The 23,045-nt window shown below is 46.7% G+C and overlaps 1 protein-coding gene across 1 annotated transcript in view; it reads left to right on the top strand.

Annotated features, from left to right (window-relative positions):
- NSDHL (NAD(P) dependent 3-beta-hydroxysteroid dehydrogenase NSDHL) overlaps positions 1–22,224 on the top strand; it is a 29,311-nt gene extending 7,087 nt beyond the window's left edge. The window contains exons 3-8 of the mRNA XM_081222564.1: positions 3,341–3,499; positions 10,204–10,350; positions 16,072–16,200; positions 18,518–18,660; positions 19,912–20,014; positions 20,839–22,224. Coding sequence (XP_081078690.1) covers positions 3,341–3,499; positions 10,204–10,350; positions 16,072–16,200; positions 18,518–18,660; positions 19,912–20,014; positions 20,839–21,171 — 1,014 coding nt within the window. The 3' untranslated portion in view covers positions 21,172–22,224. The remainder of the gene's footprint in view (positions 1–3,340; positions 3,500–10,203; positions 10,351–16,071; positions 16,201–18,517; positions 18,661–19,911; positions 20,015–20,838) is intronic.
- The last annotated feature ends 821 nt before the right edge of the window (positions 22,225–23,045 follow it).

Genomic DNA, 23,045 nt, shown 5'->3' with positions numbered 1-23,045 from the left:
GATTTTTCCACAAAGATCTGCAAAGGGTGGGTTGGATTCACTTTTGCTGAACGAACACTTCAGAAATGAAATCACACCAAGGTAAAAAATGCGTTTATATCAAATGTTAGTAAATCAAGGATTCCCAGGAGGTTGCCAGAGGTCACCAGATCACCCTGGTTTTAGTGTACAGCTCAGAGTAAGGCCTTCTCTATGCCTCTGTAGTTGAGTGTTAATCTGAGATTCTAGTGCTCAGACAAACCACCAGAGCTCCTTGCCATCTGTAGTTCATTATTTGTGTGAATCAGCACTTTACTGATACTCAGCAACCAAAAACAATCTGGATTCCGATGGTTGTTCGTTCTCATTGATTGACTTTATAGGAAGTAAAAGTTACACAAAGTGCTAAAATAAAAAGAACACTTTCACCCTAACTTATATATACATTCTGTGTAAGACTTCTCTGAGAAAACGGCCCACGGCTAAAGACAAGGGAAAACAGAAAAGGATGGAATAAACCCAGTGACCTGGAGCATTCTCTTATCTCAAGATCATATTGCAATGAAATAGTATGTCTAGATGGCTTTCTTTCCTATTCTTTTTTTTTTTTTCTGCGGTACGCGGGCCTCTCACTGTTGTGGCCTCTCCCGTCGTGGAGCACAGGCTCCGGACACGCAGGCTCAGCGGCCATGGCTCATGGGCCCAGCCGCTTCGTGGCATGTGGGATCCTCCCGGACCGGGGCATGAACCCGTGTCCCCTGCATCGGCAGGCGGACTCTCAACCACTGCGCCACCAGGGAAGCCCCTCTTTCCTATTCTTTTTTTTTTAAGTTTTTTTTTTTAAATGTCATTTATTTATTTATTTAGCCTATGTTGGGTCTTCGTTTCTGTGCGAGGGCTTTCTCTGGTTGTGGCAAGTGGGGGCCACTCTTCATCGCGGTGCGCGGGCCTCTCATTATCACAGCCTCTCTTGTTGCAGAGCACAGGCTCCAGACGCGCAGGCTCAGCAGTTGTGGCTCACGGGCCTAGTTGCTCCGTGGCATGTGGGATCTTCCCTGACCAGGGCTCGAACCCGTGTCCCCTGCATTGGCAGGCAGATTCTCAACCACTGCGCCACCAGGGAAGCCCCCCTCTTTCCTATTCTTAAAACTGTCTCCAAGATGTCAATTTTATAACTCCCAGCAGTAACTCATTCTTGAGTCTTGCTACCTGTTTCCAGTCTGGAGTTCCATTCTTACTTGTTAGTGCATATTCCTTCTTGTCTGCTGGGCCCACTTGCCCCATACCATCTTTCATGGCCATGAAAAGTTAAGTGGTTATTTCACATGATCTCCCGTAACCGAATACCATGGTTCCATCCCACATCTGACTTCTCTGGGGTAAATGCCAGCTCTGTTCTCATCATTACAAAACTCTCTGTGGCACAGCTGCTGACCCACGCTTCCCAGGCAATATTGGCGCAACATTTCAATATAATAAAAAAATCCACATCACTGTCAAAGAGAGGAGTACGGATTGCTCACATTTAAAATCATGAAACGAGATTGCACTGGACATAATAGCAAGGTTATTTGATTTTTTTAAATTAGACTATCAGCCTTTTGAAACAACTGTAACTAGAGATTGCAGATAATATAAACAAGAGACTCTGAAATCCTTTGGGATGCCCTTAGACATGTCTAGTTCAGACCCTCTTTGGGCTCAGGCAAACTTTTACTAAACCAAGAAAAAATAGCTTGGGAAGCAAGGAGGCTCAGAGTTATTCTAAAAAACTGAATTTGCCTGTGCAGTGGACTTGGGGGGAACGGGAGGAGAAGGGATTGCCAAAAGGGGGATCAAGTGGGATTTGTGTAACTTCATTTGCCTCTGCCCTGGGGGGGTGTTAGAAATTTTAGTAAAGGTGCAAATAATGTAGCGTGCTATGATTACATGTATATGGCCGTAATTGAAGCATAGACAAGAATGGGCTTAAAAGATAATTTGGTTGGTGGGGGGTGGCCTAGTGAGGCTGACTCTGTCAGGAGATTACAAATGCCTGAACAAATGATGCTGATGCTACAGAGCCATCTACAGATGGCCTGGTGGACTCCACTAGCAATACCATTCCAGATGGGATGACAGGTTGAGACGGGTAGATCCATAGAAGAGGCTCTGGCACCCCTGCAGTCTCCTGCATGTCTCAATTATATAGGCATTTAAGGCATACATAGCAGGTTGGTTGGTTGGTTTTTTAATCAGGAGCAGAATTTCTTTAAGATCTCTACTTACCATCCCCAATTTTGATTTACTGTACATGAGCTCAGGGAAGAATGGGGGTTTGTCATCTTAAGGAAGCCCAGATATAGTTTTACAAAGACCCCTGGGAGGAGGGATATAACAGGTCCTTCATCGGGGACCCTTATAGCCAGCTTCATCAGTGTACACCAGCTACAGTTTTGCATTGACTCCCTGGAGTCAGAATATTTTAAGTGCCTGCATGTGGTGCACTGTCCTTCCTTTATCCCCAATTACCAGAGTTGGAATTTAGCCAAAAGAGTGCATGTGTTGCGGAAACTGAAATGTAAACACCATAGCTCTCCCCTAATTTTTCAGCTTCCTCAGAGCTCAGAGAAGGGGAAGCAAAGCCCTGGGCCTGGCTGATGAACAGGTCACCCATCCTCCCTGCAACCCCACCAGGAGATCCCATCAGACAAAAGCACAGTCTTACATGGATGTGCTAAGGCAAGAAGGGGTTAGGTGACGAGCCAAAGCCACACAGCCAGCCCTATAGTGGTTGGGGAGCAAAGGGGGCTGACTTTCTCCTGCAAGTAAGGAAACTCTGCTTTCTTCTTTCTGATATTTTAAGTGCACACTGTCAATTGAGTCGGTGGCATGTTTTGATTTGTTCTGTTTTTCCATTCATGTGTGTGGTTGGTTGGTTGGTTGGTTTGCTTTTTGCCTTAGAAGTGCCCATGGATCAGCTATTGGGAGCAAGAAGGTGTCACTTTTTTTTTTTTTTTTGCCACACTGTGCAGCTTGTGAGATCTTAGTTCCCCGACCAGGGATTGAACCCGGGCCACGGCAGTGAAAGCACCGAGTCATAAGCACTGGACTGCCAGGGAACTCCCCTCAGGTCATCCAGTCTAACCAAAGTCTGCCTCAGTATCATTTGCTATCCTGTCTCTCCTGATCCCAGGAGAGAAGGTTGGCATTGGTGATAGGACACCAGAATTATATGAAGCTTCCAACTTGGTTCAAGAAGGGTTTCAAACTAAGAGATGGACCTGCCATCGCAGTGGCTCATGGTCTGTGAGTCCAGGCTCTTAATAGCTTCCAGTTCTCAGCACACCCGTACCCCTCTGCCATCCCTCCCTTTCTGCAGGCCACAAAATGCACAGTGATCGGAGGCTCTGGGTTCCTGGGGCAGCACATGGTGGAGCAGCTGCTGGCAAGAGGCTACGCTGTCAACGTATTTGACATTCGGCAAGGGTTCGACGATCCCCGCGTGCGGTTCTTCCTGGGCGACCTCTGCAGCCAACAGGTAACAGGCCACCCAGCCTTGCCAATTGCCCCAGGCCCCTGAAGGGAGACTACCAGACTTACCCTGCTCAGAGGCCAGCCAAGTTGTTGTTTCCAAAAGAAAAGTTTTTTTGAAAAATTGTAAAGTTATAGGAAAGAATTTAACACACACCCACATTGTTACTAGTGAGAATGAGTAACTGTCATCTCTGTCACTACTACTCCACTCTGCCCTGGTAGTTCGAAGGCAAGTGTGGCCAATACATAAATGAGTGGGTGTAGCTGAGTAGCAATAAAACTTTATTTACAAAAAGTTGTCTGCGGGCCATAGTGTGCCGACTGTGGCCCCAGAGCATATATCCGAAAATGCAATTGCTGGAGGTTTTTTTTTAATTGAGATATAATTCACATTCCATAAATTTCACATTCCATAAATTTCACATTTCTAAAGTGCACAATTCAGTGGTTGTTAGTCTGTTCACAAAGTGACGCATCCCTCACCACTATGTAATTCCAGAGCATTGTCGTCACCCAAAAAGGAAACCCCAGGCCTGCTAGCAGTCATTCCCCGTTTCCTGTCCTCCCCACCCCCGCCAGCCCTTGGCAACCATACATCTCCCATCTCTGTTGTGGACACTTCACATAAGTGGAATCATAATATTTGTCGTTTTGTGACTGACTTCTTTCCCTTAATGTTTTCAAGATTTAGCCGAGTTATAAGGGTGTTAATATCTTGAATTTTAAGATGTTGCCAAATTGCTCAACAAGGCTGCTTTGTCACTGAAGTTCACAGCAGCCATGTGGTAGGATCCCCATTGCTCACGTCCTTACCAGCACTTAGACTTTTTGGTATTGCCATTCCGGAGAGTGTGAAGTGCTGCCTCAGTGATGCTTAGTGTCACATGTCCCCCCTGCATGGGTGGCTAGGCTCCATGCCTTTTGCTGATCCTCCTCTGTGAAATGCATGTCGGTGACCTTCGCTCATTTGTCTTTGGCTTTACCTTGTTCTCCCTAGGGATGTGTAATTCCTTTCTATTTGAGACAGTCCTTTGCATGTTGTATGTATCACAGTGGCTTCCTTCAGCCTGTCACTGGGCTCTTCTTCTTGGCTTTGGCATCGTTGGCTATAGTTTTGTTTATTTGTTTGTTTTGGATTTTAAGGCCATGGCTTCCCCTGCAGCCCTGTCAAATTCCAGGCTGTCTTCCTTACCCCACCCTCCCCACCTGTGGGCCTGGAGATGGGGTAGAAGTCTTCCTTGTTCATCATCACTGCTTCTCTCACCCTGACCTGAGCTCCCTCCAGCTTTGAAGGTAATACCAGCAGGCTGTACATACCCTAGTAGCCTTCCTTGTGGCCACGATCCACAGCCACCCTCTCCCTTTCCCAGGTGACTCCATCTCATTTCTCAGTGGTTTCAGCTCCTGGCCAAGGTCAAGCTCATCATAATTGTTGGCAAGTTCAGTATTCACACATAAGATCCTGCCAGTACCCTCGCCTTGGCCTCCACTCCTGTTGTCATTCCCTAGACCCGGACCTCGGTCATCCCCAGTAAGTGTGTCCTCTCCGTGATCTCACTTACAGGTGTTGCACTGTGAGCCCCAGCTCCTATCTTTCCAGCTCACAGCCTCTAAGACCTCCACTCTACCAGGTCTGTGACCCACCCAGGCATCTGGCCCTTTCCCACTATCCCTCAACCCATTCCGAGCCTCCCTGCCGTCAAGTCTATGGCTGACTTTCTCTTGCATGATTCTCAGCCCTCTTACCCATTTCTTCTCATTGTATGTATCAGAGTTCTCCAGAGAAATAACCAGGGAGACATGGATTGCGGGGGCTGGCAAGTCTGAAATTTGTAGGACAGGCCGGCAGGCTGGAAGCTCAGGCAGTCCTGAGGCAGATTTTCTTCTTACCAAAACCGCAGGTTTTACTCTTAGGCCTTTCAACTGATTGAATGAAGCCCACCCAGATTATCAAGGATAGTCTCCTTTGATTTCAAGTCAACTGATTATAGATGTTAACCACAGCTACAGAATATCTTCAGAGCCGCCCCTGGACTCGTGTCTGCTGGAAAAATGGAGACAGCCACATGGACACATAAGCCTCCCCATCATGTTGTACTTCCTGGGTTAAACCCCAGCCCTGGTTAAATCCAGTTCTACCTCCCTGGGGGGGGGTCTCTGTGCAGCCAGACAGGGCTGGAGAAGAAAATACAAGCTTGTTGCCTCTTTCTTTACGGTCGTGGTCTTCAAGTGGCCTATGTACCTTCCGGCACCATATCCACAGACCTACACTCTGCACGTGCTTAGCCCTGGAAATGGTCCAGGCACCAGCTAGAGCCCGTGTCTTCTTCCCTACTTGGTGATTCCTCTAGGGATTCTCCACCCTCTCTCCTTGATCAGCAAGTTGTCCTTCTACCAGATCGCAGCCATCAGCACAGCCTCACCATCTTAAGAAAACAGAACACCCTGATGCGGCTTTAGCTACTGCCCCACTTTCCCCTTGTGGCCATTTGTTCTCAGCACCTCTGACTGCTTCCCTCCGTTGTCTCATAGTAGCACTCCAGCTAGGTCTTCACCTAACAGACACTGACACAGCCACCAGGGACCTGGAAGTGACCAGATCTGGTGGCCACACCGTGCTTCTCATCTGCCTGGACCCTTCCGCAGCATCTGATAGTTTCTTCACTCACCACCTGCTCATTTCTCCTCCTGCCTCACCAGTTGCCCCTCCTCAGTCTCCTTCTCTCTGTAATTTCTAAACTTGGCAGGATCCAGGGCTTATTCCTTAGATCTCTTTTCTCCAAGCACACTTAGTGTCCTGGTGAATCCACTCCAGCTCACAGATTAAATACAGTCTAGAAGCTAATAAGCTCCAAGCTTGAGATCTCCAGCCTCGTGTCTATCCAGCTGCCTGCTGGGTATCCCTCTTTGTGCTGTATCTAAAATTCAGCTCCTGGCTCCCTGCTACAAGCTGGCCCCCTCCCCCACCACAGCCAACCTGCTCCTACTAAAGTCCTCACCATCTTGATAAATGCCCACTCTGTCTTTCGGATTGCTTTGGCCAGAAACTTTAGATTTATCCTTGATTCCTTTCTCTTCTGTACCCTCGATCCCATCCATCACCAAATCTTGTTGACTCCACTCTCAAAGTAGATCTCCAATCCATCAGCTTCTCACCCCTTCCATTACCACCCTGGTCCAAGCCACCACCCTTTTAACGCATAAATCAGACTTCAGGGCTCCCCTGTTCAGAAGCCTCCAGGGGTGCCCAGTCCTATTTATAGCAAACATACAGACCTGAATAATCACCCACAAGGCCCTGCGTGATCCTACCTCACCCGCTCCCACACTCCCCCTCATTGCTCCGGTCTAGGTACACTGGCCTCCTTACTGCTTCTCAAACTCACCAACTGAGTTCTTGCCTCAGGACCTTTGCACTCGCTGCTCCTCCTGTCGGGAATGCTCTTCGTGAACCGCAGAGCTTGTTCGGGAAATTCCTGTAAGTCTTTGAGCACCTTATGCTAAGCATCCAGCCCCTCTGGTTCTCCCTTACTCTGCTTTGTGTTTCTGTGTAACACTTGGCACTAGCTGATATACTCTGTGTAAACTTAGGTACCTGTGCCCCCCACCCAGAGAATGTACCCTCCTTGATGGCAGGGATATGGTCTCATTTGATCACTGACATGTCCCCTCAAAGGAGACAGGCTCTTTAGCAAACTTCAGCTCCCCTCCAAACCACTCCCCCCCCCAACTCCCATGCTATCGTTGCCAGTATTTCGTTTCCAGATTTCCTTCACCCTGAAGACAGTGAAGGACGAGCGAGGGATGGACTGAAGTCTCCACTCACCAGCACCTCTCCTATCCCATTTCTCTCTCCCAGGTTCCTTCCTCTTCCTGCTGAAGCATTTCCTGTAGCATTCCCTCCAGCGAATATCTGTACACAGTAAACTTGCTGAGTCCTTTTATGCCCGAAAATGTCTCTATTTTCCCCTCACTCATAAATGCTAGTTCGGCTGCAGGCGGAATTCTAGTTTCACAGTTTTCCCCCCATCGCTCAGTCTGAGCACCGTTCCTTTGTAGGTCAGCTGAATTTTCCTCATGCTTTTAGGATTTTCTTTTTTGTCCTTTATGGTCTGTAGAGAATATCTCTAGGCCTAGTGGGCCTCATTTTGAGAAAATTCTTCAAATATTGACTTTACCCCCATTCTTTCTGGAAGCCTTACTGGACATACAGTAAAGTGTTCCGTTATATTCTACATGTCTCTTAGTCTCTCCTCCATGTGTTCTTTCTCCTTCTGTCTTTATAATATTTTATAGAGTCTCTCTATTCCATATACACTCACAGCCAGGCCTGTTTCATCTGTATCCCCTCCCCACCCTCAGATTATTTTAAAGCCAAACCTAGACATCTTGTCTTTTTTTTGGTAAATATTTCAGTATTTGTTGCTAAAAGATAAGAATCCTTTTAAAAAACACAACTCCATGACCACACCTAAAACGTATTGACAATTCCTTAATTTCTAACCAGTGTTCAGACATCTCTGAATGTCTCACAATGTTTTTGTATAGTAGTCTTTCCAAATAAGGAACCAAAAAGGTTGAGGAATACTGCAGTCAACTGAAGGGGCAGGACAGGAATGAAGTGTTTAAGTCTCTCTGAATTTATAAGTTCCCTTTCACATTTTAAAGCTTTAGATTGTTCACTGAATGATGGATGTTTATCATAAACCATGGTCTGGATCTTGCAGATTTCATCCCCGTGGTGTTGTTGAACATGTCCGTGTAGATTATATTAAATACATTAAAATTATTTTCACCTGTTTCTTTTTACTTTTTTATGTTTTTTTAATTTTTTTACTTCTATTTATTTAATTTTTTTGGCCGTGCCACACAGCTCACGGGATCCTAGTTCCCCGAACAGGGATTGAACCCAGGCCTCCCCCCAACCGCCCCGCAGCAGAAGCGCAGAGTCCCAACCCCTGGACCACCAGGGAATTCCCACTTTTTTCTTTTTTAATGTGGCTACTACAAAATTTGAAGTCGTATCTATGCTTTGTATTATATTTCTAATGGAGTAAAGACTGCATCTGATTTTGGTTTGGTTTTTTTCCTTTGGGGCATCATGGATTGATACCCCAATAGCCATAAGCACACCTAGTGCTCAGATTTTGCTTTCTATACACCATTGCCCATAATAGGAAACAGGGCTTCTTGGGAAAATAGCCTATGCAGGACTCTGGGGCAGGGGTAGGTAGTACAAGGTGAGCCTGGAGTATTTTCTTAGGACAAAATTAAGGAAGTACTCAAAAACTAATGAGAATATGTCAAAAAGACACAGGAAGCAATTTGAAGAGCCTCCACTGGCCAAATTTGGGACATTTTGAGCCTCACAAAATATAATAGTGGATTACACAGAGGGAAAGGTACCTTTTTGATGGCCAAAATCTGGTAGCCATCATGTTAACCAAATGACTGGGTCAGCATCACCAACAGTGGGACAGACTGCCGTCTTGCTCCTCCTGGGTGATGGCCTGAGAAGGTCATAATGTCACTGGTGTGATGTTCTTGCCAAAAGTATTAAATCTAAAAGACTAATCCAAATTGAGGGGACATTATTGGGACAGTTGGGGAAGTTTGGATAGAGACTAATGATTGGATAGGAGTATCCTATCTGTTACGTTTCTTGCATATGATCAATGTTTTGTGGTTATTTAGGAGGACGTCTTTGTTCTTAGGCGGTGCCTGGTGAAGACTCGAGAGGCTAAGTGGCATGATGTCTACAGCTTACTCTCAAATGGTTTCAAGAAAAAGCATCATGTCTACATAGAGAAAATTGTGGCAAAATGCTAATCATTGGTGGATCTAGGCACATAATTCATGGTTGTCTTTCTTTTGGTGATGTTAGTATCTATTGATCATTCCTAGATCTTATTACTTAGTTAAGGTTTCACAAAATGGTGACGTGCTATTATTCTCTCTTTATGTCTCAGCTCAAGTCTTTGCACCTCGTGCAGATTAAATGCTTGACTCTTCCCCTTTATTTGCCACTTGGCAGAAGGAATTCTCCCTCTTACTGGGGATCAAAGTGTCCCTTCCTTTTTGGCCACTGGGAGCCTCTTCAAGTTGGCTCTCCAGCCCTTTTAACAGGAATTATTTTCTGGTGCCACAAGGTGTTCCTGGCTCATCTTGTCTGTTTCCTGCCCCAGATCTGCAATCAGCCGTTGATCTCAGGAGCTCTGCTTCCCTGTAGCAATAAATTCAACGTACATGTTTTTGTCTCAGGTTACTGTTTTATGTCTAGTTTCACAGAAAGGAATGCTGCTGTGTATTGGGTATTTACACTGTCTTTTCATATGATTCATAATGTGTGTCTGTGGGGCTTTAACTCCAGGTGCCCTGAATTGTGCCCCACCCACTCACCACCCATGAGGCACAAAGGCAAAGATGCTGCCTTTCTCTGGATCCCACAGGCTTCTCATGCCCCAAACCAGTTTTTATTTGGGCCCAGGTAATGGGGAGGGGGGCGGTTAAAGGGACAATATGGTTTCTGTGCCAAGTACTCATGTGTTGTCGGACTCTTTGACAATGAAAATGTATTTCTGTGTCGCTTGTAGAATTATTAAAGGGCAAGACACATACATGCCCCAGATTGGCGAGTGGTAACGTGAGGAGGATGTTTACTTGTCTAAAGCAGGAGTGATTTTTTTTTGTCTTTGTTTGCTTCTCCAGGATCTGTACCCAGCTCTGAAAGGTGTAAGCACAGTTTTCCACTGCGCATCGCCCCCACCATCCGGTAACAACAAGGAACTCTTTTACAGAGTGAATTACGTTGGCACCAAGAATGTCATTGAAACTTGCAAAGAGGCTGGGGTTCAGGTAAGGGGAAAGCTGGAATGAGTGCTGTCAAGAACGTGTGATGGCCATTTCCAAGTGTGTGGGGACCAGGGCTCTTGTTCTCTTCCTGTGCCTAGCCAGGCTTGCTTTCTAAAGTGTTGTGAAGAGCCTAGAAATTCAGCCCTAGGAGCTGCTGAGCATCTGAACAGACGATCTGAGGACCCTAAGGTTTGGTAGTCTTGGTTAAAGAGCTACAAAATTTAGAAATTGCTTGTATTTTTTATTGTGGCTTATATATATATATATATATTTATATATATATATATTTATATATATATATATATATATAATGTAGATATATATAAAACATAAAATTTACCATTTTTAAGTGTACAGTTCACTGGCATTAAGCACATTCACATTCACAACCACCACCATCATCCGTCTCTAGAACTTTTTCATCATCCTAAGCTGAAATCTGTACCAATTAAACACTAACTCTCTCCTCCCCCAGCCCCTGATGCCCACCATTCTGCTTCCTGTCACTATGAATTTGACTCTAGGGACCTCAGAAGTGGCATCAAACAACATGTGGCCTTTTGTGTCTGACTTACTTTACTTAGCATAACATTTTCAAGGTTCATCTGTGCTGTAGCAAGTATCAGAATTTCCTTCTTTTTCAAGGCTGAATAATATTCTGCTGTAGAGATGGAGCACATTTTGTTTCTTCATTCATCCCTTGGTGGACACCAGGGCTGTTTCCAAGTTTTGACTATTGTGAATCATGCTGCTGTGAACATGGGTGTGCAAGTATCTGCTCCACTTTCTGATTTCATTTCTTTGGGATAAATATCCAGAAGTGGAATTCCTGGATCATACAGTAATTCTGTGTTTAACCTTTTAAGGAACTATCATACTATTTTCCAGACTTTACTTATATTTTCAAAGGAAAACACACTATTTCATTTTAGCCAATAGAAACCTGCTATAACTCAGACCCGAGGGGGTACAGTGTCCACCACATTGCAGCTTGCTGCATTGTTATAAACCCTGGTTCTCTGGATCACCTTTATGGGGCACCAGCCACTGGACAAAACAGCTTCCTATCAGCCAAACCCCCAACTCTCACAGTGACATATGCCACAGATGCCGTGTGAACAAGAGAAAAGGCTGAAGTGAGCCAGTTGGCACAACAAGAACAGGCGGGAAAGGAGCTCTTTGGGGCTCGGTGCCCCGGAAAGGATCAGTTATAGTAATCATGACCCCTTACACTTAGCAAATGACAAGACCCTTTGTCCTGCAGTTGTCACCTGATTTGCTCCTCCATAGGTAACCAGGGGCTACTAATGTTGCTTAATATGTGAGGAACCAGATTGAGACATCAGACCTCTGGTGCCGAATCCCAGACTCCTTACTCTCTACCATGCTTGTATAACTGGAGCTCTGTGAATTACACTGCTGCTGTTTTTGTTTTTTTGTTTTGTTTTGTTTCTTTTGTTTTGTTATTTTAACATCTTTACTGGAGTATAATTGCTTTACAATGGTGTGTTAGTTTCTGCTTTATAACAAAGTGAATCAGTTATACATATACATATGTTCCCATATCTCTTCCCTCTTGCATCTCCCTCCCTCCCACCCCTCTAGGTGGTCACAAAGCACCGAGCTGATCTCCCTGTGCCATGTGGCTGCTTCCCACTAGCTAGCTATTTTACGTTTGGTAGTGTATATATGTCCATGCCACTCTCTCACTTAGTCCCAGCTTACCCTTCCCCCTCCCTGTGTCCTCAAGTCCATTCTCTACGTCTGCGTCATTATTCCTGTCCTGCCCCAGGTTCTTCAGAACCTTTTTTTTTTTACATTCCATATATATGTGTTAGCATACGATATTTCTTTTTCTCTTTCTGACTCACTTCACTCTGTATGACAGACTCTAGGTCCATCCACCTCACTACAAATAACTCAATTTCTTTTCTTTTTACAGCTGGTTAATATTCCATTGTAAATATATGCCACACCTTCTTTATCCATTCATCTGTCGATGGACACTTAGGTTTTTCCGTGTCCTGGCTATTGTAATTACACCTGTAATGAACTTTGTGGTCCATGACTCTCTTTGAATTATGGTTTTCTCAGGGTACATGCACAGTAGTGGGATTGCTGGGTCGTATGGTAGTTCTATTTTTAGTTTTTTAAGGAACCTCCATACTGTTCTCCATAGTGGCTGTATCAATTTACATTCCCACCAACAGTGCCAGAGGGTTCCCTTTTCTCCACACCCTCTCCAGAATTTATTGTTTGTAGACTTTTTGATGATGGCTATTCTGACTAGTGTGAGGTGATATACCTCATTGTAGATTTGATTTACATTTCTTTAATGATTCATGATGTTGAGCAACCTTTTATGTGTTTGTTGGCCATCTGTATGTCTTTGGAGATGCTGCTGTTTTTTAAATGGACTATCCCAGACATCCAGAAAAGATCTGAGAATAATATAGCTCCCAGTCATCACAGCATTTAGGTAACAGTATTACTAGTGAAGCTGAAGTCCCACGTGTACCCAGGAATAAAGATGCAGACCTACTAGAGAACGGACTTTAGGACACGGGGAGGGTGAAGGGTAAGCTGGGATGAAGTGAGAGAGTGGCATGGACATATATACGCTACCAAATGTAAAATAGATAGCTAGTGGGAAGCAGCCACATGGCACAGGGAGAACAGCTCTGTGCTTTGTGACCACCTAGAGGGGTGGGATAGGGAGGGTGGAAGGGAGATGCAAGAGGGAAGAGATATGGGGACATATGTATATGTATAACTGGTTCACTTTGTTATACAGCAGAAACTAACACACCATTGTAAAGCAATTATACTCCAATAAAAACGTTTAAAAAAAAAAGTTTGTAGGGGACTTCCCTGGCAGTCCAGTGGTTAAGACTCTGCATTTCCACTGCCGGGGGTGCGGGTTCGATCCCTGGTCAGGAACTAAGATCCCGCATTCTGTGCAGCATGGCTAAAAGAAAAGAAAGAAAATGTAAAACTTTGTAAAAATAATATCATGTTGAATATATCTTCCTGCAACTTGCTTTTTTCCCCAACATTATGTTTTTGAGATTTCTCCATCTTGATATACATAGCTCTGGTATATTCACTGAAGTGGCAGGGTTGCTTAGTGGGTAACAGTGCAGGAAGTGGTTTTTTTAATGTAGTATTTAGGGAATGTCTCTCAATAGAGCAATCAAAAGATTGGTTACTGTGCTTTTCTTTTCAAAGATTTAAAGTGTTACTTCCCACATTTAAATCCTTAATCCACCAGGAATTTATGTGTGTATATGTTCTGAAGTAGACAGAGGATGTTTTGGTGCTCAGCAGCATGTATTATATGATCCATCCTTTCCCTGCTGTTCAGCGCCCTGTGCAGCACATCTGTGCGGGCCTGTTCCCGGCTCTCAAGCTCTCTTGGCCCCTGTGCCCTGCCTTAGGATGAACCTCAGTATCTAGTGTAGGACAAGTCACTCCCCCAACCATGTTCTTCAGAATTTGCTTGTCTACCCTCAGAATGGGAGAAAATATTTGCAAATGAAGCAACTGAGAAAGGATTAATCTCCAAAATTTACAAGCAGCTCAATGTCAAAAAAACAAACAACCCAATCCAAAAATGGGCAGAAGACCTAAATAGACATTTCTCCAAAGAAGTTATACAGATTGCCAACAAACACATGAAAGAATGCTCAACATCATTAATTATTAGAGAAATGCAAATCAAACTACAGTGAGGTATCACCTCGCACCCGGTCAGAAGGGCCATCATCAAAAAATCTACAAACAATAAATGCTGGAGAGGATGTGGAGAAAAGGGAACCCTCTTGCACTGTTGGTGGGAATGTAAATTGATACAACCACTATGGAGAACGGTATGGAGGTTCCTTAAAAAACTAAAACTAGAGCTCCCATATGACCCAGCAATCCCACTACTGTGCATATACCCCGAGAAAACCATAATTCAAAAAGAGTCATGTACCACAATGTTCATAGCAGCTCTATTTACAATACCCAGGACATGGAAGCAACCTAAGTGTCTGTCGACAGATGAATGGATAAAGAAGATGTGGCACATATATACACTGGAATATTACTCAGCCATAAAAAAGAAATGAAACTGAGTTATTTGTAGTGAGGTGGATGGACCTAGAATCTGTCATACAGAGTGAAGTAAGTCAGAAAGAGAAAAACAAATACCGTATGCTAACACATAGATATGGAATTTAAAAAAATGGTTGTGAAGAACCTAGGGGCGGGACAGGAATAAAGACTCAGACGTAGAGAATGGACTTGAGGACATGGGGAGGGGGAAGTGTAAGCTGGGACCAAGTGAGAGAGTGGCATGGACATATATACACTACCAAATGTAAAATAGCTAGCGAGTGGGAAGCAGCCGCATAGCCCAGGGAGATCAGCTCTGTGCTTTGTGACCACCTAGAGGGGTGGGATAGGGAGGGTGGGAGGGAGACGCAAGAGGGAGGAGGTATGGAGATATATGTATATGTATGACTGATTCACTTCGTTATAAAGCAGAAACTAACACACCACTGTAAAGCAGTTATACTCCAATAAAGATGTTTAAAGAAATGAAAATATAATATTTTACAAAATTAAAAAAAAAGAATTTGTTTGTGTATTCTTAGCCCTTTGCTCGTATACATTTTAGAACCAGCTTGTCGAGTTCCTTGATAAAGCCTGTTGGAAATGTTACTGTAATTGCCTCAAACCTAAAGGTAATTTGGGAGACAACTGATATCTTTCAAATATTGAGTCTCCGTATCCATAAATACATACAGAATATGTCTATTTATCTCTCTCTTTAATGCATTTCAATAGAGCTTTATACTTTACTTCATAAAGGTTTTGTACATCTTTTGTTAAATTTATTCCATGTACCTTGCTTTTGGTGGTTGAAATACCTTTCACATTACATTTTCAACTGCTACTGCGTAGGGACACAGTTAATTTTTGTATATCGATTTTGTACTCAGCAACTTTGCTGAACTCTAATATTTTCTGTATATTCATAGTGCTTTGTATGTAGACATTTGCAACACCTGTAAGTGGCAATAGTTTTGTTTCTTCTTTTCAAATCATTATACTTTGTTGTTTCCCTTATCCTACCGTGCTGGCTAGAACTTCCAGGACCATGCTGAATAAAAGTGATAAAGATGTGATTCGAGCTAATGGTGTTCAGTTTAGGATGGGCTGCCCTTAACCAGATAGCTGGAAGCTAGGAACCCTCATAAGAAAGCAACTTCCTTTCAAATAGCATTTCGCCAGTGGGCATGTGCATGTGTCCGTTCGTGTGTGCTGATGTACCAAGGTTGGGATCAGAATCACCAGGGTCTTTTGCAGACAGGCATCTCCCTCGAAGTTTGTGGGCTATGCTTCCCCCATGGAGAATCACTCCCATAGTGAGATAGCAAGAATAATGGAAGTCTGTTCTATCCCTTGGTTGTGATAAGAGGGGGGCGGAAACGTGAGATTCACTGTTTTACAGTGTGATACCACAATGTATCTCAAATCCCCATACCTGCAAAAGATGGTGATCTTTGCATGATTTTAAGAAGGCCTGAAAAGGGAAGGCATCATAGTAAAGAATCTGTATGGGGCGAGGGTTGTGAACACGTGCCATTTGATTCTCTTTCCTACATGGCCATCGTGGTGTTTAAACAGCGATCGTTCCTGACTCATTTTTTTAAATCTTCTGTTCTCCTCTGCCAGAAACTCATTTTAACCAGCAGTGCCAGTGTCATCTTTGAGGGCGTCGACATCAAAAATGGAACCGAAGACCTCCCTTATGCCATGAAACCCATTGACTACTACACGGAGACAAAGATCTTACAGGAGAGAGTACGTACCTGAGAACTGGTTGAGTGAGTGACAAACGAGGTCCGTGAACGTCTACAGAATTTAGATTCTTAAGAAGAATGTTTATGAACATAGGAAGTTAGTATTCTGAAGCCTAATATGTAAAGTGGGCAGTAAAATTTGTGGATGGAATTTAATTTCCAAGTTAATAACAGAAACAATAAGAACATAATAGCTTAATGTGGCCAGACGCTACTATGTGTATTTTACGAGGAGCTGCCTCATTTAAACTTCGCAATGACCCCGTAAGGCAGGTACTGTTATCGTCACCAGGTTACAGAGGAGGACAGTTGGTGCAGAGAGATTCGGAAGCTTCCTGAGGTCGCGCAGCTCTAGAGCCTGCACTCAACATGTCTACCATGCATGTTTACTGAACTGCTCCAGAAATCAGACAATTTATGATGACCCAAAGTGGCAGGCAGAACTCAGGCTAAACACTCAAGTGTGTTTTGATTTGAACACACCTTCCTAGTGGCACTCTTGCACCCCCTGTCCTTTTTTTTTTTTTTTTTGAAATTAAACAATGGAAGGCTCTTGCTTTATTTTAAGGAAAAGTACTTTTCCACTTGGCAAGCCAGCTTCACCAGGGAGCACCTGGTTGTAGCAGCAGTCTGGGTCAAGTAACAGAGACCGTGACAGTAGCCAGCTTCGGGACTAACGTCCAGGAGAATATTGCCCTGAGGACACCCAGTACTGTAGGCCGTGGATGCTCATCAGCCACAGGCAGCTCACCTTAGCCAGGCAGCTGTGAGTTTGCCTCTGCCAGCTGTTGGCAGCGGGCCACGCCTACTGAGGTTTTCTTTCGTAGCCGGTACATATGGAACCAGAGCTTAACGCCAGATTGGCCAGAGTCCCCCTGCGCGGCCTGAGTGGCAGCCGCCTCCCATCTGTTTGCTGTTACTCCAACTCAGAAAGTCCCAAAAGACCTCATCTGCCGAGAGACCCAAGGGCTTCGCAGTGCAGCAGATGGAGGCCTAGCTTTTGCAAGCTCCAGTCCTGGCTCTGCCCGCCTGCTCCTTGGAGCACAGAGAGCCCCACGTAGCTCCCACCTGCTCAGACTTGACCCAAGGAGCGCTAAAGCTTCCACTGGGCCCCCTGCACCCTCCTCCAGTGCTCCTGGGTCTCCCGCCCACTGGGCTCAGGCGCTGCAAGTGGCAGCTGTGGTTCAGACCATCGTCATGTCACTTGCACTGACTCTTGGGTGCTCTGCTGGAAATGAGCTAAGCCTGTAAACACCTCTGGCAGTAACTGTCCTGGAGCCTCCAGTTGGCGGCAGATGTCAAGCTGCTGTCGGCTTTCGAACGAGCTGACGGATAATAGACGGAGTGTGGTGTTATCTAGGACTCCTGGAGCTTTCTCCTCCAGTAACAGAGGTGAGCCTCGGCTAGAGGGCATTTGAAGGCTTATTTAGTCATTTCCTCTGTCGCTGTGGGGACCAGGGCCTGGTGGGGAGAGGAGGGGCAGCTCCCCCTTCGGGTAAGTCCGATCACTGTGATGTGAATGCAGTCAACAAGTAGCTTACGCTCACTGGACCAAAACACGAACAAGGATTTTGCCAGCACAGACTAGAAATCCGAGGTGAGGTGGGCCATCTCAGCAGCACACAGCCCTGGCAGTAGTACCGTCGTGATCCCCATTTTGAACAACCTATCTGATCCTTTGGGAAGTTTTGTTCCCTTTGAGACAAAACTTGTTTCTCTGTACTTGAAGCCCTTAAGTTCTAGCTTGTACATTAAGCCACACAGAACGTGGCTCTGAGGATTCACCCGACGTGTTGGTTCATCTGTTTAGCTACTGAGTCGCTGCCCTGTTTCTCCCAAACCCTCCACCTTCTCAGTCCCTTCTTCCTGGCCCACTTGGGTTCATCAGAGTCCCTTCCCAGGAGCTGGTACTCAGTTCTGACCACAACAGCCCAGGACTGGTGGAAACATACAGTTGGCACATGGAGCTTAAGTCAGGAGCTGGTTTGGTGGCAGCAACCTTGCTGAAGGCCCCCAGCTAACTCATTAACTGGATCTCTCAGATATTTTCCACAAACTGCTGCATTCATGCATTTTAGTGTTTAAACCCAAACCCAGGCCTTTCTGTTGGAGTCTACTGGTTTCGGCCCAGCTCTCTCCTGTGTTTTCAGATTTGGGTGTTGGAGTGGGGAAAGGGATACAGAAGTAGTCCCGAATTGTAAGTGTCGCTGACGTGGGTCTGCAGTCCGGGGCAGTGGGCGGCGTCCATGCCCCCGTGCAAGGACCTGTCCCCTGGGGAGCATGTCTGCAGCCCACACGGTCCCTCTGCTCTCCCGCAGGCGGTCCTGGGTGCGAACGATCCTGACCAGAATTTCGTAACCACAGCCATCCGCCCTCATGGCATTTTTGGCCCAAGGGATCCCCAGTTGGTCCCCATTCTCATCGAGGCGGCCAGGAAAGGCAAGATGAAGTTCATGATTGGGTAAGTCAGCTGCTCTCCTCCTCCCCGCACCCCCCGCCCTGGACTCAGTCGGCTCTTTCCTTACGTGGCCTTCTCTACTGCCCACTGTTCACTTCCTGGGCCTGCCACAACGAATGAGGCTTAGAACGACAGAAATGGATTCACTCCCAGTGATGGAGGCCAGGACTCCAAAATCCAGGTGTGGGCAGCGTTGGCCCCCACTGGAGGCTCTGAGGGAGAGTCTGTTCCAGGCCTCTCTCCCAGTCTCAGGTGGCTGCCGGCAACCCTTGGCGTCCCTTGGCTCGCAGACCCGTCACTTCAGTCTCTGCCTGCATCTTCATGTGACGTCCTTTTCTCTGTGTGTCTGTATCCAAACGTCCCTCCTCTTATAAGGACACCAGTCATTGGGTTTAAGGCCCACCCTACACTAGTGTGACATCATCTAAACTAATTACATATTCAAAGACCTTATCTCCAGGCAAGGTCATAGTCACAAGTTCCAGGGACACATGGATTGTGGCAGGACACTCTTCTGCCCCATGAGCCCTCTCAGGTAGGCTGCGAAAATATTTGTGTCCCTGTTTGGAAATTCCGGAAACGGGCTCAGAGGGGAAACAATTGGCCCCGGGGTAAGGGCCAAGACCTCTGCTCTCCTTGCATCTAGGAAGGCGGGGGAGGTGTTAACATTCCTCCTCTGGGCAAGTGCAGGTGGGAGGGAGGCTGTAGGTGATGAGACTGGGACTGTGTCCCTGGTATACCTTTCCTTCCCCCCTTCCTCCCTCCCTCCCTCCCTCCCTCCCTCTCTCCCTCTCTCCCTCTCTTCCTTTCTTCCTTTCTTCCTTCCTTCCTTCTCTTTTCTCCCTTTCTTTCCCCCTTTATCCCTGTGCCTTGCCACTTTGCCTCCGTGCCTTTCACTTGGCTTCCCTGCTGTGAGATTAGAAAAAGATAGTAGAAAACTCTGAGGCCAGAGCAAGGCATTAGCCCAGAGTGCCCTGGAGGGAGTTCAGAGCTGCTGCCCTAATTAGAGCCCAGGGCAGACAATACCAGTGTTGGCCACAGTGGGATGGGACAGGCAGGGCATGGGACTTGCAGATTCATTGGGGGGCCCTTAAATATCCCACTGGCCCTGAGGACCTAGGAGCCCTGGCCTCCTGCACATCTTCAACTGTTATGGATGCCCAGGTGTGCCAGGGGCCGGCATTGCCAAGGCGGGTCCTGGCCCTGGGTCCTTGTGCAGGGGCTCTACCAGGTGCATTCCTTGTTCACATGCAGGAACGGGGAGAACTTGGTGGACTTCACCTTCGTGGAGAACGTGGTCCACGGACACATCCTGGCTGCAGAGCACCTCTCCAGAGACACAGCCTTGGGTGGGAAGGTAAGGCACCTGCTTCTACCTGCTCAGCAGCAGCCGGCCCACCCTTTCCTGCCCCTGTGTGTCTGCCTGCCTTCACAATTCTCCTCCCAGTGAGTGATTGGACCCACTGGCAAATGGCTTCTATGACCCTGCGTCGTGGCAAAGCTGCTTTAGGATCCCACTGGGCCACGGCTGAGCCCCTCTGGTAGGGTGAGGTCGGCTCTCACGCAGAGATGAGGGAGCACACGCGGGCCCCTTTCACTCCCACTCCTAGGGGCCCCGTCTTCTTTGTTTCTCACTCCGGCCTTTGGAGTCCCCCGCATTTGGGCCTCATTTTTTTCTCCTGGACCTCTGCCATTTTCCCACTCCTGTAACTCTCAGTGTGGCCGGGGGTATGGTGGGTATGACTTTTAGTTTACACCAAAGACAGCACATTGCAGAAATGTCCTATGACCCGTTCGTCGCATCTGAAGATGAGATGATTTACTGCATTTACCATGATTAACACAATTATTAAATTAACAAACGTACCTTCCCAAGTGCAATCTAAGCTTCACTTGAAATCCTGTCATCGCCTGAAAGCTGCCTGCAGCTGCAAATCAAAAAGGCCTGTCAGCCACTGGCTCATATTTGCAGATTCGAGGACCACGTGAAATGCTGCAATCTGTGTAGGCTTAATAACCGCCTCACTTTTGAGCTGCCTTGCAAAGGAACTGGGGCGGGCAGGCAGGGAGTGGCTACTGGTTTCTCAAAATATTGGTCCTGGCTGGGCTCCAAGCTCCAAGCATGGCCTGCTGCCCCGTCCTGCCGGGGAGCAGTTCCTAACTTCTCCTTCCCCCCTGCAGGCTTTTCACATCACCAATGATGAGCCCATCCCTTTCTGGACTTTCCTGTCCCGCATCCTGACAGGCCTCAATTACGAGGCCCCCAAGTACCACATCCCCTACTGGGTGGCCTACTACCTGGCCCTCCTGCTCTCCTTCCTGGTGATGGTAATCAGTCCCATAGTCCAGCTTCAGCCCACTTTCACACCCATGCGGGTCGCGCTGGCTGGCACATTCCATTACTACAGCTGTGAGAAAGCCAAAAAGGTCATGGGCTACCGGCCACTGGTCAACATGGATGACGCCGTGGACAGGACCGTGCGGAGCTTTCACCACCTGCGGAAGGTCGAGTGAGGCGGCCTGGAGCCTGGGCCCTTCCACGCATTCCCCAGCCCATCACTGTCTCCTCCTAGTGAGTTTCTTCTGAGCTTAGGTCTCCTCCAGCTGGTTCTATGAGACCACACCCACCCTTCTGTGACTCCGAGGGTGGTGAAATCAGCAGACGTTTCTTCTTCGTAGGACTGGATTTGGATTTCTTAAAATAGGGCAGCTTCCTAGTCTACTGTTTTGTATTCTCTCCCTCTCCCCCACCCGCTTCCTCCTGGGTTCCTTATCATTCCAGTGGCCTTGTAAACAATCAAAGAAGCCGTAGGGAAGAAACAAGCCATTTGCTGATTGAGGGGGGGTCCTAGACTGATTTCCATGCAGACTGTTCAAGGAGCCACAGATGACAGATACCCTAGAGAAAAGCAGAAGTTACAAACACATGGTGAGGCTTCAAGTGTACATTTTAAATAGACACAGAGTTTAGAGCAAAAACTTCTAAAAAGCTTGAATAACTATAAACCCCCCAAATCCCTGGGGAGAAGAGCTACCGGTTGTTCATCTCCTTATGTGCGCCCAAGTTCTCTCTCAGGTACAGCTGGTGTGCCTGCCTACGGTATTTTTTCATACAACATTCCTTCGTGGACACCTTTCTCTTTATCCACAGAGCCCTGTGTCCTTTTAATGGCAAGGTGGTGGTCTGCCCGAGTGGCATGCCGTTTCAAGCTGTTTAGCACCTCTCCTAACATGGGACATTGGGCAGGTTGACAGTAAGCCATGGAAAAGGTCAGAGAGAGGAGTGCCTCCTTTATCTGCTTGGAGTTGGGGCAGAAACAGCACGAGATGATGCAGAAAGGGCTACTTCCCTGCAGCTCATGCTCATAGAACCCTTCAGGCCAGTTTCTGACAGTCATAGCACATATAGTGATTCAGCGTTCTTTATTTTCTGATGTTCTGCTTACAGAATCTGGTTTCTTCTCAGACCCATTGAAATGTAACCTTAAAGGCTTCTGTTTGCTTCTCTGCCTTGGTGCAAGGGTGGGGAGACAGCTGGGGAGACTGGAATAAAGTGAAGGCTGGAATAAAGTGTACATGCTGTGCAGTTTGTGTGATATGAACTTGACCCCCACCTAGGGGGAAACAGCTACTGGGGTGGGGGGACACAAACAGAAATAAAACGGGTTTTGCCCCTAAGGCAGTTAGAACAGAGGAGTTAAGATACATTCACAAGCCCCTATAATGGCAGGTAGGAAATGATAGACACGCTCGAGACGAGGTGCTGTAAGTTCAGAGGAAGGATACGTGGCTTCCAGCCAAGGCCTTGAAGGATGGATAAAGAGTAAGTAGGTGCAGGCCCCTAGATGGCGTTTCAAGGTAAAAGGTAAGGTTCACAGGCATTGGCTTGTCATCGTTTCATTAGCAATGTGTTGTCTCTCCGATTCAATGAAGTACAGAAATGTCTAGCTGGCCCTGGAGGTTGGTTGACCTGAACTTTATCTTGTAAGCCTGGGAAACCATTGACAGTTCCAGCAACGGGGAGCAGAAACCCACAAACTCATTCCAACCACCCTATGTGGAGCCTGAGAGACCAGATAGGAAGTGACAAAACTCTGAGCAATGATGCAGCTGTCCATGGAACTAGAAATGGAGCCTTAGTGGAAGGGCCTGGAAAGGAGTCAGGAGTCCTCTGGGGGGTGAGAGGGAGGAGGAGGCCAGGGTCGTGAAGGGAAGACTCCACTTTTGCAGCTACTGGAAGGAGGGTCTCAGGCCGGGAAGACTGAAGCTGGCGGGTCTCGCTGAGGAGCACCGAGGACCAAAATGCTCCCGGCCCCCCACCTGTTTGTAGAAAGTGTGACAGCCAGGAAAACAGATTCTGCACAGCCCTGGGAAGTTGTTAGAAACTG

The sequence above is a fragment of the Mesoplodon bidens genome (genome assembly GCF_964165515.1).
Source record: "Mesoplodon bidens genome assembly, chromosome: X".
NCBI lineage: Eukaryota > Metazoa > Chordata > Mammalia > Artiodactyla > Ziphiidae > Mesoplodon > Mesoplodon bidens.
This window is presented reverse-complemented; position numbering and strand designations above follow the sequence as displayed.